Here is a 17757-nt window from a genome sequence, read left to right on the forward strand (position 1 = left end):
ATTAAAGATGCTTTAAAATTATTTTGGAGAGGAAATGGGTTGAAAATTTCACTGGAAATACATACGTATATACTAAAAATAGGTTGCATATACATAAAATAATTTTTACACGAAAATTGTATGAAGAGTAAATGTTTAGACGTGAGACAAAAAATTCCTGTCGACCCTTTCATACATAATTAATTACTTAGGTACATACATATATACATTTGTACATTTACAAAGCTCATTTTATGTGGTCGTTTGCTCCAATTCTAACATAAACATTTCACACAAGTTTTGAAGTTTCTAAAAGCAGCATCCCAGATCCCACCATATTATTTATACTAATTTCATTTCCTCTTGTCGGTTGTCTTGCTTACGAAATGTTGCGTTTTCCCTTCACTTCCCTTTGGGTGAAATAAAATCATTTAAAATACGTTGACCCCATTCGTTTTGAAATTGTTTTTGACATATTGACATGAGATTTTGTAGCTGGCAACATTTTGAAACATAGACAGATATACAGCATATATTGTAGATGTTCGTAGACATACATACATATATATAGTAAAAATATGAGTAATTGGTCTGTTTTTTTGGTCTAAAAATAATATTGTCCAGGTGCTCCATTGTTTGCCTCTGTTTTTTGAGATGAGCGTGTATTCGAAGCTGTTTTTTGCGAGTTTTCGTGCAAAATAGCACATATCCATTGTAGCATGTATAGTTGCTGTTGTTGTAACTAAATAGATATATTTTTTGACAATTACAATTTTTTCTGGCAACTCAAAACAAAAGTTTAGTTAATTTCCCAGCTCAGAAAAGGATATAAAAACATTGGAAAACTCTTAACAATATTTCTCTTGTAATTTGTAAGTAAGTGTCTACGCCAATTAAGAAGAAGAAGAATTTGTAAGTAAAGGAAAGGTTTCTGGGACATTTTTTTCATTAAATAAATTTCACTGGCCACATCAGCAATCAAAGTACCTGTCACCTGTATAGGATGGCTTATTTGAGCGGTTTTTTGATCCAGAGGCTGCAGATCCTTGAAGTTGTCACTATTTTTTATATATTTGGATAAGTGACCAAATTAGTCAGAAATTCAAGTGCCCTCGATCGAACGAAAGGAATGCCACCATCCACTTAGCAGCCCTCGAAGTTCAAAACGAGACAGAAAGAGTTATTCAGTTTAACAGCTGAAATCTAACTTTTAATGAAGAACTATAGTTTCTTTAATGTTTTTACATTCATTTTGGATCCTTGTGCGAAACTCATTCCAACTCATCTCTCTTTCCACCTCCTTCATTACAATACCTTACTATGAATGATTTTTTTATGAGAATATGAAATAATTGAGAAAAGCGCTGGTTCTTTGATCCATTTAATTTCGATCTTTGAAGTTGTCACTATTTGTTATATTTTTGTATATTTAAGTGAGCAAAGTATTCTACTAAAATTTTGGTAATTCTTTTTTTGAAATTTCGGAAATGAATGTATATGTATATTTTTTTAGTATAATCACAAAAGGTAGCTTTTTATAAAACGAAATCTTGGAAATCAGTTTGGTGAAAATATTTTCCGTTAATTTGTTTCCTTGAATCAATTATATGTCTTTTAAGTGCGATTTGACAAAAAAACTTTGCTGTTACAAAAAATAGTCCAAAAGCTCATATCAGAATCTCCGAAAGTCAGAGCATTTTTTACGTCAGTCGAGTCCACAAAACCAGAAGAAACCTGGATATATTATCCAAAAAGCACTGCCATCTCGTAAAAATTTTCAAAAATCGTTCAAAAGGTGCTATACCAACAACTATGACAAGAAATAAATGTAAATAGCTAAAAGATTCGTTTGATTTCTCATCTTACAACGGCAACTCTCAAAACATTACTATTTCAAGCAGAAAACCGTTAAATTATGTATAGTAGTGACTTCTTATTTTTACAAAGAAAATAAAAGCTACGAAATCGTTGAAAATATCGCAGAAGTGTTTTGTGAAGTCTACTTTATCACGAACACAATTTTTTTGAGTGGCAGAAAGTAGTCGTATTCAGTGAAGATCGTGTGTCAAGTCATCCTTCCAGCTCTGTTAATTTCGATATCATTGGAAAGAATCATAAATTGTCGCATTAGCATCACAAAGATAGCAGTGGATCTCAATGGGTCGATCTGACTATTTTAGTTAATGTATTGGGTATGAAGCGTGTCAATGATTGACAACGTAGCTAAGGTATCATTGCTGGTAACGAGACGTGGGTTTATGATTATGACGTCGAAACTAACCATCAATCTAGCGAATGACTTCTGAGGGTGCCGAAGGTCATCCCAGTCGAGGCTTGTTATAAGTCTATGGCCAATGGGCTCGGGTGCCTATTTTGAAAAAAAAAAAACAATTTTTCAACACTTATTTGTATTAAAATACACGAAAATGTTGTTGTCTTTTTGTCAGTATGCGTGGAATTATGTACTATACGCTTGAGGTTGGGTGCATTTGCTATGATATGATATCAGGTTTCTTCGATTTATGTAGATTCAGTGAACGTCTCATTAATACAGTTATATTAGTTTGATGTCAGTAATTTTGGGAGCTATTTACAGATTTATACTAGTTTAATGATGGTATAAGAAAAACATAAATTTAAAGTAGTACCTCATTCTGTATATCATACAGATTATAGCTGATATTAACGCCACATAATTAAGTAAAATTATAGTCGAAAACATTTTTAGAATAACACCTCATCTCTAGATACTAATAAGCCAAGCAATTGGTATCACAGAGAAAGTTGAATCATTTATGTATTTAGACTACAGTCTATATACTAGCTGATAGCAAAAATGCTTGCATCTCTTATTAAAAACCAAAAACTTCGGGAAAATTGGCATATTTTTAAAGCAACACCTCATTTATATATATATCACCGTTATATAGATTACTAACCACATTTGAAAGCATACTAAAATAATTTTAATTAAATATATGTACATACGCTAAAAAAGGGTCAATAAAAACAAATGATGCATTCAAAGCCAATTTGGCCATTAAGCAATGAGTGCGTCACAGACTATATCGGAAGCACTGATCATCAGCTGCCACACAAGGCAGACACATGTACTATGTATTTGTGCATATACTTGTACATTCTTACATATGCGCTCGTAGGTGAAAACAAATCGAAAGGGAATTGATGCTCTATATGCGCAATTATCTGGTTTTTCTTCGAGATAACTCGGTGATGACTTTTCATTGACGAAAATATATTATTCTGCATGTGAAGAACGTTAATTGAAATTGGCAGTGTACCATGTGTGCTTACTTGTTAACCACGAAAATAACCAAAAAAAATCACCGAAAAAAATATTTTTTTTAATTTGAAAGGAAAAAAATAGATATAAAAAGAAAATTTATAGAACAATGAAAGAAAAATAAATAGAAAGATATTTAAAAGAAATAAAAGAAGGTAAAGAAATAAAAATAAAATTTTTTTAAGAAAAGAATTTAAAGAAAAAAATTTTAAAGAAATTGAAAACAATGACAACAATTGCTCTTGACTGCCTGATCGAGGAATTAAGAGATTGCATACGAAGATGGACGGTTCGAGATGAACGAATGATATATGGCATTTTGGGGCACGTTGCGCTTATATGATAGGTAAGTGATTATAAATATATGCGGTATATACATATATATGTCTTTGTTTAAATTTTTTCTTCAAGAATTTTTAATGATGCTGACATTTGCCGAAGGACGAAGTCAATAAAGCACACCGCAGCGTTCATGGCAGGCACGTAAGCTATGCATACAGAGGTATATACATATGTATATGCATGGTATACATATATTATATATATATATTTTAATATGTATATCTATATTTTTATAAATAAATTGTATTACTGTATTTCTCATCACCTGGCATACATACATATGCAGAAGGTGTGTCGCCTTGCATACCGAAATGTTGCTAACGCGCTTGTCTATGCTTATACGTATGCGCAACATGTTGCCGAACGTGTGTGTTGCCAGCCGATTGCAGTGCTGTTGCTCACGAGCGCAAACGCTGCGCGAACAAAATCGACTAAGAAAAATTGAAATTTTCAGCACAGTCTTCGACGACGCTTCGAAAGCGAAAGGTGTACTGTATTGAGGAAGTGTTTTTTCTTCCAAGCAAATTAATTTAGTGACGCGTTCAGACGACGAAAACTTACAATTGAGGAAAGTACCAAAGTATTTGAGTTTGAAATTCGTTTAATTTTAATTTTTTCACTTACCTGGTTTGCTGTGTGCAGTGTAGCGTTAAAATATAACGGTAGTTGGCCGGTTTTTTGTTTGTTAGCTGAAAAATGGCGTTTGACAGCAGCGCACAGCTTATTAAGTATAGGATACGCAGGCGTATAGTAAGCTAAAGGGGAATTTAAGGCATTTGCAAAGCTGTGAAATGATAAAGTTATTATGTTTTAGAATGAAAAAGTTGTTGCTAATTTTTTAGCCATGTTGTATTGTGTGATTTATTGCGTAAATTCAACGTAAATTCAAAAAATAAAATAAAAACGAAATGAAATGAAAAATCATTAAAATAAATATACATAAATGTTTGTATGTATGTAAAAAATATATATATATGTGTGTATATAAACATAAACAACAATTAAAATAATATTAGTTATGCTTACAGAGGAGTAATATAAACAGCATATATGCAATATAAATATAAATTTAAATATATATATATAAGAGTGTGATTAAATTAATTAAATAAAACACTTAACAACAAAAATTAACATCGAAGAAATAAAGTCGCTTATTTTTCGAGTAAAACATAAAAAACATTTATAAATTGTTGTGCGTTTTACAAGAAAATTATACAATACAAATTAAATAGTTGAGTTGGCGTGGTTGACATTAAAGTAAACGCGCTTATAGCCTAGTCGCATGAGTATTTTATGATTAATTTTTTAAGCCAAGCGCTTCTTATGCGTTAAAAAACAACAAATACTTAAGTTTTCAATTGGAAAAAGCAATAAAACGCTTTAAATATACATAATTTGTAATAACTTTTGCAGAAAACAGCAAAACACGACATGAAATGTGCATTGTGTAAACAAAATTTTTTTTGGAAAATATTTATAAAAAAATGTTAATTAATTAAATTAATTTTTTAAATTAATTAATAATTTTTTAAATTAATATTTTCTATAGCATTTTATTTAATAAAAAAATTTAAAAATAATGTGCTTTTGAAAAAAACACACAAAATGTAATAATAAAAAACTTTAATTAAAAAATCAAGTAAACAAATTATTTTATTTGAAAATTTAAATTTTGAAAACAAAAAAAAGATAATTTTTAATTAATTTTTTTAAATTTAATTTTTAATAATTAATTCTTTTTCCAAATTTTTAATAATTAAATTGCAAAATAACAAGCGAAAAAAAATTGAATTCCAAACAAACAAAAAAAATTAAATCAACGCACATTTGTAATGAAAAGTAGTATTAGTATGAAGCGTTTAGTTAAAAAAGTAATTATAAAAACTCATGCAACACTACTACAGTACAGTTATACAAAGAGAAATAGAAATTGTTTTTTCAAAACATTATAGAAGACATTTAAGAATACACATACATATTTATGTAGGTAGTAAAGTATATAGGTAGATATGTATGTATATATGTATGTGATATGAGTTATACAGCGGCAAGGTAATGCACAGTAATTAACATGTTTATATAAAGTAGACAGTCCAGTGTTGACAAATAGTCGTTAAAGGATTGCATTTAACTTAACTACACTTTTAGATAAAATTTGTTTTTTCAAAATTTTCAAAAACATTTGTTCGAAATTTTTTCAAAATTATAAAAAAATTTTAAAAACTTTTTTCCAATTATTTTAAAAAATTTCCAAAACTTTTTTTTTGATTTTTTTTTTTTAATTTTTTTAGATTTTTTTCCCTTCGAACTAGTCTAGCTGCGCAACATTTTGCTGCTTTAGTCAAAGTTTGAAACAATATTTTCTTATATTTTATCTTTTTTTATTCTTTTAGGTAATATACATTTTAATTATTTTTATATTTAATTTAAAACCATTAAATACTAATTCATCTTTTTCGTTTGTCAGCGCATAGCAACAACTATACAAGGCAGTGGAGCGCATAATCAACAACACATGATCACCTCGTCTATATCGTCTATGAGCTGAGCTGGCTCGAACGCGAAAACTTAAAAATAACAAATCTTATACACACGCCATATGAATCAACCGAGGAGCAGCAGCAGCGTTTGTGCCGGTGACGAATATTGCTGACGATGACAAATGTAACGGCAAAGAATCAAACAACATTTCATTTGTTTTTGTATTTATTTGTTTAAAATGTTTTTCCTCGAATTAGCTATGTATATTAGGCTGTGTGTACAGTATGTGCTTGAGCGCGACTAATGCCAACTAATCGTTAGTAAGTGTAGTGTCTGTAAACTATACTCGGCTAATCATACAAATAATGATTCATTAGGGTAAGTGCCAAAAGTGATTTGTTGTAACGGTGAATTATGGCGCATATTGCAACATATGCTGCTGATCTAAGCCAAATTGCCGCTCGAAAACACTAGTGAAGACAAGCGCAAAGAAAATATAAATTACTCTTCCAACTATTTCTTCGGCGTTTTGTTACCTCAAGTGTCGCTAAAATATATAAGGCGCTTGAAAGGTAACAACTTCCTACTTTTTGTCACGGTTCCTACAGTTTTTTTCCACACGGTGCATGCAAAAATACTAACTTTGTTCCATTTCGCTTTATTTATTAATATATTATTTATTTTTAAAAAATTCAACAACAAATTGAAGTTGATGGAAAACAAATAAAGTGCTGTCAGCCGACAGCGAAACGATAAATAATGTCTTTTATTGTTTTATTTTTTAAAATTTCAACTTAAAATGCTGCGGCATTATCTTTTCTGTTTTTTTTCTCCCGTTTTTGTTTGGCAGTGTTTCAATGCACGGCGTGTCGGGCAACAACAGGTGTTGTAGGCGGGTGGTGGCGGGCGTATGGAACGCCAGCTAAAAATACAATACACTAATCGACATAATTTCAAAATAACCAAAAGGCTAATCTCCATAAGTAGGCAACTACTGTTGTGGATTATAAAGAAAAATTAAAAATAAAAATTCTCAAAAATGAAAATTTTCAAATATATACAAATTTGTTAAAATTAGAAAAAGAAATTCAGTTTTTGAAAAGTATAGAAATTTTGAAAAACCAAATTTTTGAAAATTTTGATATTGAAAAATACTAAAGTTTTATAAAAAAAGGAATTTCTAAAACTAAAAGTTGTAAAAAATAAAAATTATCAACAATTATGATTAATTAATAATTTTCAAAAAATAAAACACAGAAATTTTCCAAATATAAAAACTGTTAAAAAATATAAATTTTCGAAAAATTTAAATGTTAAAAAATATAAATTTTCAAAACCATATAGCAGTTAAAATTGAGTATTTTCAATAACTATGAATTTTCAAGAAAATTTTCAAAAAATAAGTTTTCAAATATTTTCAAAAAATTTAAATGTTTAAAGATATACATTTTCAAAATCATAAAAATTTCAAAAGCAAAAAGAAATTAAAAAATGTATGGTTTTCAAAAAACAAAAGTTTTCAAAAATTAAAAATTTTCAAAATATAAAATTTAAAATTTTAAAAATATAGAAATTTCAAAAAATTCCAAAAATTTCAAAAAATTAAGCATTTTCAAAAAATAAAAATTCTCAAATAATTGTAAATTTTCAAAATATCAAAATTTCCAAAATTTTTTAAATAATTGATTTGCCTTTTTAACCGTTATAGAAAATCGAGCAATATTCAATTTCGCACGTACGCTCAGCTACACACATACCTACAATACATTGTACATATGTATCGACGACGACTTTCCTATCAGCAGCAGCACACACGGCAATATGGATGAGCTAAGAATAGCAGGCGGGCGAGCATTCATTTAATTTTTAATTTGACTGCGCGCGTTACGCTACTTCATGTCAAAATTTATGTTGTTTCCACAATAAGAACGCATATTTTTATGCATGACTGTACATTGCTACATACAAAGCACACACGCGCACACTCACACACACATATACCTGAGCGTATGCAACTATATGTATTTAATGCACACTTCGCTAGTGGTTTTATGTGTTTTGAGCTGAGGAGAGAGGAGTGCAGGGGGGTGCCGCAACAACCTAAATTTTGCGCACGAAACAGTTGTTCCCCTTTTTTTGATTTTTTTCACAATGTTTTTTGATTGATGCACACCGTTAGGCAGGTGTGTCCAAAATTGTGTTAGAATGCATATATAAGTATATATGTATATATATTTATATGTGTATGTACATATATGTATATGGCGTCTAGTCATTGTAACACTTAGTGCAACAATCCAATGGAATTTACAGTTATTGCCCAGACTCTATACATTTGGCAATAATGTTCAATAATTGTCGGCAGTGTCATTAAAAATTATATGCCGTTATTATTATTATATACTATGTATATACCTAGTATATACATACACACATATCTACAAACGCACAAGCATCCTGCTAATATTTCAACTTATTACCAATAAAGCGCACTGTGTGTATATACGTACATATGTGTGTAGCAAGCTGCAACATACATATATATGTACAAATGTGCGTCTCTTCGAAGTAGGTCCGTGTGTTCCTAAACATTGTAGATGACAGAAAAATCTTGTAGTCAGTCGCTTTGTATTTTTAATTTCTTTCATTATTACTGTTGTTGTTGTTTTGGTTTGTTAAAATGAATGTGCGTTTTGCGCACGGCACTAAGTAAAAATTTTCGAATTTTTAAATTTCTGCTCGCTGCCCAATATTCTAATAAGCGCTTCACAATATCTCCACATTCATAAAGGAATTATGCGTGTGTGTGTGTGTATCCGCGCGCTAGAATTAGAATTTTTTACTTTTGAGTCTCAGAAGCGCGCAGTGGCCTGATATTTAGTATGTCTGTTCATGTGTGTGTGTGTAAGATTTTGACTTTGAGTAAAATTGTAAAATGTTGCTCATACGCCCTGTACTACACTACTTGAGCAAATTAATAATTCCACATCTTATGTGTGTATTCGTGTGTATATAAATAAAATTATGCTCATTCACTCGCCTGCTTGTGTGTTTATGCCACATTTGAACGGAAAATACAATGTGGAATCTATTGTACACATACATTCCACAATTGAGCACTTGCTGTGGTCGCGTTTGTGGCACTCAACTTTTGTTTTCCACTAAATAATCCAGCAATTTTTCATACATATTTTACTTGAAAAAATTAAATTTAGTTTTTTCATTTCAATTTTCGATATTTTTTATTTTTTTTGTCAGTTGCGCACTTTTTATTATTATTATTATTTTAATTAGTAATAAAAATGTTTTTTTAATTTTTATATAAATTTTTTTAAATTCGTTTTATGTTTTTTTTTTTGTATAAATTTTACTTTTGCATAATAATAAAATATTAATATTTATATAGGTAAGTGGTTGCAGAAAAATTTCCTTAATATTGTTTCAAACTTTTTACGACTAGTAATTGCGGGTATTTTTTAAAATATGTCTCATACTACTTAAAGTGAACACTTTGTTTTGAAAGTTCTTTTTTGGGTTTGTTTTTTCTCTATTCATCAACGTTTTCGGGATTTGTTATTGTTGTTCTTATTTTGTAATTTGAGTATTTTTTTTCTAGATTAGCTAAGAACTCCTTTCGCTTTTTGTTTTAGCCTACGTCCGTCAACGTTTTTTTTGCATATTCGTTCACTATAATATTTGCTTTTCGTTTGCTTGTTTTTTGTTTGTAAATTTCTTATTAATTCAATCCTTACTTTTAACAGTCAACTTAGCTGATGACTCGACCTGTCCAGTTGATGAGGTTACGCGTACGGTGAATATGCCTGAGTCCTCCTCATAAGTGGTTCCAATAAGTAGTACGGCACTATTTCCATCGAATATCATCTGTAATTAAAATGTAAACAATAAATAAATTTAAAAAATATAAGAAAAAAATAATAATAAATACACTTAAGCGTATTAAAAATATTTCCATGTATTTGATCTAATTTAAAACCTCTTCTTTTTGATACCCATATCACATTGCTGACATAAAAATTTAAACATGTGGCAACACTTATCAAAAATATTTTCGCTAAAAATTATTCCTAAATATATGTATTTAGGTTGTTGCTCATTTTATATAACTTCGTTTATTTCATCAAATGAAAATTTTTCGCTAAAGTGGCAACATTTGTCGAAAATTATTCCTAAATATATTTTTTTTGTTGCTCATTTTTTACAATTTCGTTTACGTTATAAAAAAATATAATGAAAAATTTTCACACAGGTGGCAACACTTCCAAAAAATATTTTTACGTAAAATTATTCGCAAATGTATTTACTTTGTTCCTCATTTAATATAATTTCATTTCTTTTGTCAAATGTAAACTTTTCACGCAGTTGGCAACACTTCTCAAAAATTTTTTTGGGAAAAATTGTTCCTAAATATAGTCAGTTTGTTGCTCATTTTATAAAATTTCATTTATTTATCCAAAGAAAATTTTTGGCGCAGGTGGCAACACTTGTCAAATACATTTCGACAAAAATTTTCCTAAACATACATATGTATGTATGTACTATGTACATACTTTGTTGCTCATTTTGTACAATTTAATTTATTTTAATTTATATTCATTTAAACAGGTGGCAATCTCTTATAAAAATGTTTTTAGTAGTTGTAGGTCTCTTCAGTTAAACACCCTACAATGTGGACCATTTGACTCTTTGATAATGTTATTGAGTTAAAATTTGAAACAGGTGGCTACGCCATTACAAATTTTTCCAACTCTTTCTTCCCACATTTGTTTGGTTAATTGTCCATATTGTACAATTTCTTCTATTTTATCAGTTGAGAATTTTCGTCAGATGAAAAATAATAAATAGGTGGCAACCCCTTTTAAAAATTGTTTTAACATTCTTAAATGTTGTTATTTTGATAGCATAATTGTAAAAATTTGTGTTTTAAATAATTTTATTGCGTTAAATTTGTAAACAGGTGGCAACCCCCTTAAGAAATATTTTCAACATATCGGTTTTAGACTTGTTTAGTATGTATATTAACTACTGTACAATTTGATTTGCTCTACAGATGGAATCTTGAAAACATGATAAATTGTAAACAGGTGGCAATCCTTTATAAAGATGTGTTTAATTTCCCTAAAACTCTAAGTTCTTATACCGATATTATATATGTATATTCTTAAAAATTTATTAAGTTTCTCAAACAGTTGGCAACCCTTCCAAAAAATTTTTTTTATACCTGTTGAAATGAAGGAACATATAGTTCAATTTAAATTATTTTGTCAAATTAATATTTTTATTCAATGAAAAATTATAAACAGGTGGCAATCCGTGATGAACACCACATTTTAAATGGGCTTAGTCATTTATTTAAGAAAAATGTTGTACCAAAAATATAAATAAGTGGCAACCCTTGCATTTAATGGAAAAAGTGGCAACCTTTTACTATTTAGATTAGAAGGATCCGAATATTGCACCAAGCAATCAAAAAAAAATTATTCAAATCTTCCCCTTGCTCTCTCAGTGCCTTTGCAACCTTTAGATACTAACTCTTCCAGTTATTTAACAATAGATTACCGAAAACTTGTAGTTTTAAAAATGTTTTTTCTTCGCCCTGGGATTACTGAATCTCCAGCTAAAATTCATTTCCAATATCATACTAAATGTGTTGGGAAAGTAGGCATCGCTACTTGAGAATTAAAATTTTTAATAAACTCAGATAAGAAGACGTTTCAAGGTCGTTATGAGCATTAAATTGTATGAGTTTTTATCCAAGGAAAGGATTTTCGGAGAATTCCGTTGAGTACACTATTTTATAGAGTTCTTAATATGAATTGATTAAAATGTAGGACATAACTCGTGGAATTTCGGTAAGAGAATTTATATATGTTTTTTATTAAATAAGAAGAGCTGTCAGATATATTTTTTTCTGTACTTAAATTCCTTAAGAGGCCTCTGAAACTTTGAACTTTGTATTCTTATTCGATACTCGAAAAGAAGCATACCCCTTAATACAATATTTGAGTCTAACTTTAATAAACCTTTATATAGCTTATGTTTTGCTTTTTATATTCCTACTATCAAACTGGGTTGTCAAAATATGAACCATAACAAAATACTCACTTGGAAGTCCGGAGTTTCTGGTATAAGTGAACCCTCACGGAACCATTGCACACTGGTCGCCTTCACTTTACCGGTAACGGTGGTCTTGAATTGTGCTGGCATACCCTCCGACACGGAGACATCCTTCAGTGCGGTAATGGTTGGTGGGGCGTCGAGATTCTCAATTGGACGCACCTTCAATTGAGCGCTGGTCTGAATACTGCCCAGCTTATTCTCGGCGACACACTTGTAAGTGCCCTCATCCTCGGGGAAGGCTTCAGAAACCACCAGTTGATAGTATTCACCTTGACGTGTCATTTGGAAGTAACGCGATGGCTTTACAATATTCTCACCACGCAACCAACGTGCTGTCGGTGTGGGTTTACCCTCAATGCGACAACGGAAGATTACTTTGCTACCCTCCTCCACCGATTGACTCTTCAATTTCTCTACAATATGTGGTGGTTTCTCGCTGCCCGGTGTTGTGGGCTTATCTGGCTTAGTCGGCGATTGAACAATGCAATCGGCATCGCAACGTGCTTCACCGGCTACATTAACGGCAACACACTCATAACGGCCCGAATCTTCAGCAAATGGCTCAATAATGAGTAGTGTGTAGACGTTGTCCTCTTCAAGCATTTTGAATTTAATGCTTGGTTGTACCTTTTGTCCATTCTTCAACCAATAGACATCCATCGGACGTGAGCCAGTTACCTTGGCGTCGAAACGTGCCAATTGTCCAGTGGCAACAGTGGCGCTTTGAATCACATTCACAAAGCTAGGTGGTGTTAGGCCACCTTTGCCGGCACGACGACGTTCCTCGACCACCAAATTGGCGCTACACTTGGCAGTGCCTCCACGATTCTCTGCGATACATGAGAATACAGCCGAGTCCTCGACGAACACTTGGCGTATGATCAGTATGGATTTGCCGCTGAAGGTGTGGATTTGCAAATCCGGTGAATTCTTGATAGGGAAGTTTTCACGGTACCACTTGACGGTGGGCATTGGTTCGCCATCGAATTCCACCTCAAATTTAGCCTGCTCGTTTTCGAACACACGGCATGGTTGTATCTTCTTGGTGAACACTGGTGGTTTCGAGGGTTGCACGGGTCCCTTGACAACGCGCTCTTGCACGGTGCCCTTATGCTCCATTTCCGTAGTTTCGGTAGCAGTAATCTTGCGTGTAATCTCCAAATCGCCAACAACTTCCTTTTGTGTTTGTTGTTGCTTATTCATAATGACTTCACGTCCATGCACCGACGATTCAGCGGGTTCAACTGGTGGCTTCTTTACAACCTTCTTCGTAGCTGCTGTTGTTGTTGTTGAGGATTGCTCTTCCCTAAAATTTAAAATATGTGGAGGGATGAAACTAAGTCTCGTTTAGTTTAAAATTAAATTTGTGTTTTGTAAACTTACAGATTCTCTTCGTAGGACTTGGCCATGCCCTTGGCAGCAGAACTCTGCACAACCTTCTCGCCGGGTATCGCATATTGATGTGTTTCCTTGCGCAAATTGGTCTCCTTCAGCAATTGCTCGGTTTCTAATTCTTGCAATTTACTATAGTAATCCTCACTGCGTTTGGCATTAACGGTTTGTTGCCATTCGGGTGTTTCGGTTTTGACTTGTTTGGGTTTCAAGTGTTCAACACCCTTTAGTGGTTTACCTTGATCGGCCAAATATTGTTTGCGCTCATCGAATATCTTCTCCAGCTCGGTTTCTTGACGTTCCTTCTGATAAGCAGTTAGCTCATAGTCATACCAAGCTGTAGGCAGGAAAATTAGTGGATACGGTGAATCAAGTAGTCGATATATATTTTTATGGGTATATATAAATTACAGTTATAAAGCAATACTTAGAATTACGCAAAAAGTAGTAGTAAAACTTTAAGCGAAATTAACTAAATTATACATTTTACTAATTTACGTCTAACGATCCGAGGTCGGTTCTAACAGAGTGGATCTTACCTGGTTTCGGAACATTTGGCGTTTAAAAACTAATTTGGAACAAGCATGCATACATTTTACATTTCTTTCAGTTAATGACTAAATTTGAGCCTTCAAGTTTTATGTGAGGGATCCAAAATTGTTTTAGGTTATGATTTTTGGATCGTGATCATTTTTGATCTATAATTATATTGAAGTAACTTTCTTCAGATACATATGTATGGTACCTTATATCATTAAAGGCTTTATCGAAATTCTTCAACCGACGAATTTTCTCAAACTAGAAAGCTCAACGGTTGAGATGAGATCAAAAAAGGTGAACAAAATTTGTATAGTTTTTTCGAAATTATATTAAGGATACAAATATGTTTATGTTTCGAAAGGATCTAAAATTTTTTAAAGTCTATAATAAGTTTATGAACGTGATCTGTTGATTCTAAGCATCACAAGAACTTCTGAGTTGGAATCTACGAAGTTCGTATAGACACAGTTTAGGATATCACCTAACTTTATTCTTGAAAAACGTACTGTTTGAATCTGACGGCTACTCAGAACTCTCTTAGATAAGTCTGTTAATTGTTAGATACTGGTATTTCTATGTCAGTTACTGTTCATCAGTTTGTGAGATAGTTCAGGCACTGCACTATTTGCTGACATTTAGACTTTACCAGTCATCGACGTGTTCTTAAGTTTTCAAGTCTACCTTCTTACTGGTAGTACTATTATGTAAATACTGCTCGACATTCTATATCAAGTTTGCTTTTATAAAGCCAACACTTTTAAAGATCCTCATTTATAATGAGGTATTAAACTATTATTCACCACTTTTTTGATCACATCTACCTAATATTTTTCTAATACATAGAATAGCCGTCTTTGATTCGCCATTTCTATGCTGCTGCTAAAAAGTTTTTTGATTGAAGCTTAGGTGGGTAATATAAAAAGCTATACAGCTTTGGTAGTTCATTCGGTTCGTGCTAGTTGCCTGTTCGTTTCGCCGCTTTCCAAAAGCTGGCGAATCGAAGACGGCTAATGATAATGCTTAAATTTATCACAAACGAAGTCATGCAACAAACAGGCAAATGCTTTAAAAAAAATTGTTGAAAGGCGAGTTGTGATTTGGTGATTTATGGTACAGAGACCCCATGCATTAAGCCTTCATTGAAGTTGAGGCTAATGTTAAGATAAAGAGAGATCTTCGAGTGAACGGATGCTTTTTATATAAATTTGTGAGTTATAAATGCACGAGTTTGAAATAAATGATTTTGAAAATACCCAAAAATATTTTAAAGATATAGATAGGTACAACGTTCGACGGATAGTGAACGAGCACATAGTAAAACAGCGATAGAGAGAGAGAGAGCGTTTGTGTAAAGCAAAGTGAAAAATAAAGACAGAGAGTGCATGAGCGAACTCTTGCAACATGCCTCAAAAAATTTTGTGATTTTCAAAAATTATACAAAAAAGTAAACAACATTTTTATCAAAAATCTCTACAGTACACTGCAAAAAACTATGTTAAACTCAAAATACTCACTGATTATACACTAAACCAAACAATTATTACATAAACATTTACAAAAGTACTGCTTTTAATGACACACAGAGTACTATATAATTATAAACCTTAGCGTTGCATCGAAACTCCGCATTGAGTCAGCTATAGACGTTGCGCTCATCCAAAAGCGTCAGCAGGCTGGAGTGGTAGTACTTCGTGGATAGAAAGCAGCTTGGACGTGTGATTTTTTGGGGATTTTCTCAGAGAAGGAATATCAGGATATATGACATTTAGGAGGGGAGTAGGTATGGGAGTTCTTTCAGGTCTTATTGTATGTGTAAGAAGTACTTGAGTGTTTGTGTTCGTTTATTTTAATAATATCTATGGTACTTAACGGTAATTTGCTGTTTCGAAAATTGTCAAAATATTGCTTACGCTCTGAGTTTTGATGTTCTGATCTTTTTGTGGAGGGAGCCACAGTATAGGTTACTCTTTAGTGATAATTGAGTTGTAGTTTTGAGTAGTCTTATATAATATTTGGGTATAAATATTTTTTTGTATATATTATATATTCGTATTTACGAAAAATTGTGTCGAGTTGTTCGAAAAATTTTTTTAATTTTTTTTAAGAAATAAAATAAATGCGGTTCTGTCAGTACTCTGGGGTATTGTGGTTATCTCAAATGCAATAATTGTTTGTGTACTTGGAAAGAGTCTGAAGCTTGTTGTTGCAAGTTTTTGAAACACGCTGTTTTTGTACCGTTAGCATTTTGAAAAATGCTTACATTTAGGGTTACCTATTGGTTACCTATCGCTTTGAATATACATATGTTTGAGCGTGTTTATTTTGGTCAAATATAATAAAATATGCTTGCAGTGGTGGTTTTTTGGTTGTGGTCGTGGTGAAAATGTTTATGTATATATATACAATGCTTAATGTAGTTTTTGTTATTGAAAAAGTAGTAAATTTGAATTTGTTTCAAAAGAGAACACCTATAAACTACATTCGTTTGTGAGTATCGAAAAATAAATGCGTTTATATATACATATATATAATTATAGTATATAAGTATGCGTATTTATATATATAAGTCTTTTTGTTATTGTTTTTGGAGTGCATAACTGTCTATACTAGTGTTTTTTTTAATTTTTTTTATAAACTAATTTCGTATTAGAAAAGCTAAGAGTAGTTGTGTTAATTTCTGTAGTGCTATGTAAGTAAATGTACATAAGGTATCCAGCGTGTACTTACGACGTGGTGAATTCTTCAATACACCGCGATAATCGTCTGAACGTTCGACCACATTCAATTCGGTGGTGGCGATCGATTCGCCAACTGAATTTCTAGCGATCACTTCGACTTTGCCTGTGTCGTATTGTCGTGTTTTTGGAATATCCAAATGGAACATTCCATCGTTCGTTAATTTGTAACGTGAGCCCTGTTTGTTGTGGGGAGAATTTCCGTTAGTAACTGGTTACTATTAATCCATTTTTATTGTTGTGTTGACTTACATGCACAACGGTGTGTCCGTTGATGAGCCACATAACTCTGGGACGTGGATGGCCAGTTACGCGTACACAGAAACGTGCGGGTTCGCCCTCCTCAACGGTTTGTGGTTCCAATTTGCTGACGAAAGTTGGTTTGGCTCGTGGTTTTGCATCGGGATCGACCTCCTCTGGTACACTGTGCAAATATTTTGAAAAGGAGATTATTAATATTTGAGAAATTTTGAAAGTTTTTCTTTGATTTTCGTTTTTCATTGACTGGTAAAGCTTCTTCGAAAGTTCACAATCACAAAATTCCTAAGAAACTAGTTTTTTGGAAATAAATTTTTCAAAATCTATCGAATAAACGAAATCTATCTATTGCTTAATATGGCAATGTTAAATTTAGTTTCTACCAATGAAAATATCCCAAACTGTATATAAATTTTTTTTCTATAATGAGTAAAATATGGCAACATTGTTTTAAGAGAGTTTGTCTTCTCTTCTTCTTTAATTATACCATCAATTTTTTTTTGAAAAAGTATGGCAACGCTGTTAAACCGATTATTGTTATTAAAAATACTATATATTATTTTCTAAACATTTGGTTTGAAAACT

The 17757-nt window shown here is 31.7% G+C and overlaps 1 protein-coding gene across 8 annotated transcripts in view; it reads right to left on the minus strand.

Annotated features, from left to right (window-relative positions):
• LOC120778786 (titin) overlaps positions 1 to 17757 on the minus strand; it is a 107084-nt gene that overhangs the window by 68067 nt on the left and 21260 nt on the right. For 6 of the 8 annotated variants that reach the window (XM_040110777.1, XM_040110776.1, XM_040110774.1 and 3 more), the window contains exons 10-14: positions 17167 to 17338; positions 16907 to 17093; positions 13631 to 13976; positions 12233 to 13553; positions 9862 to 9991 (exon numbers count right to left, since the gene is read on the minus strand). In XM_040110777.1, coding sequence (XP_039966711.1) covers positions 9862 to 9991; positions 12233 to 13553; positions 13631 to 13976; positions 16907 to 17093; positions 17167 to 17338 — 2156 coding nt within the window. Of the gene's footprint in view, positions 1 to 9455; positions 9992 to 12232; positions 13554 to 13630; positions 13977 to 16906; positions 17094 to 17166; positions 17339 to 17757 lie in introns of those variants that run through there. The other 2 variants (XM_040110780.1, XM_040110781.1) reach the window with 2 other exon arrangements.

Source organism: Bactrocera tryoni, chromosome 5 (assembly GCF_016617805.1).
Source record: "Bactrocera tryoni isolate S06 chromosome 5, CSIRO_BtryS06_freeze2, whole genome shotgun sequence".
NCBI lineage: Eukaryota > Metazoa > Arthropoda > Insecta > Diptera > Tephritidae > Bactrocera > Bactrocera tryoni.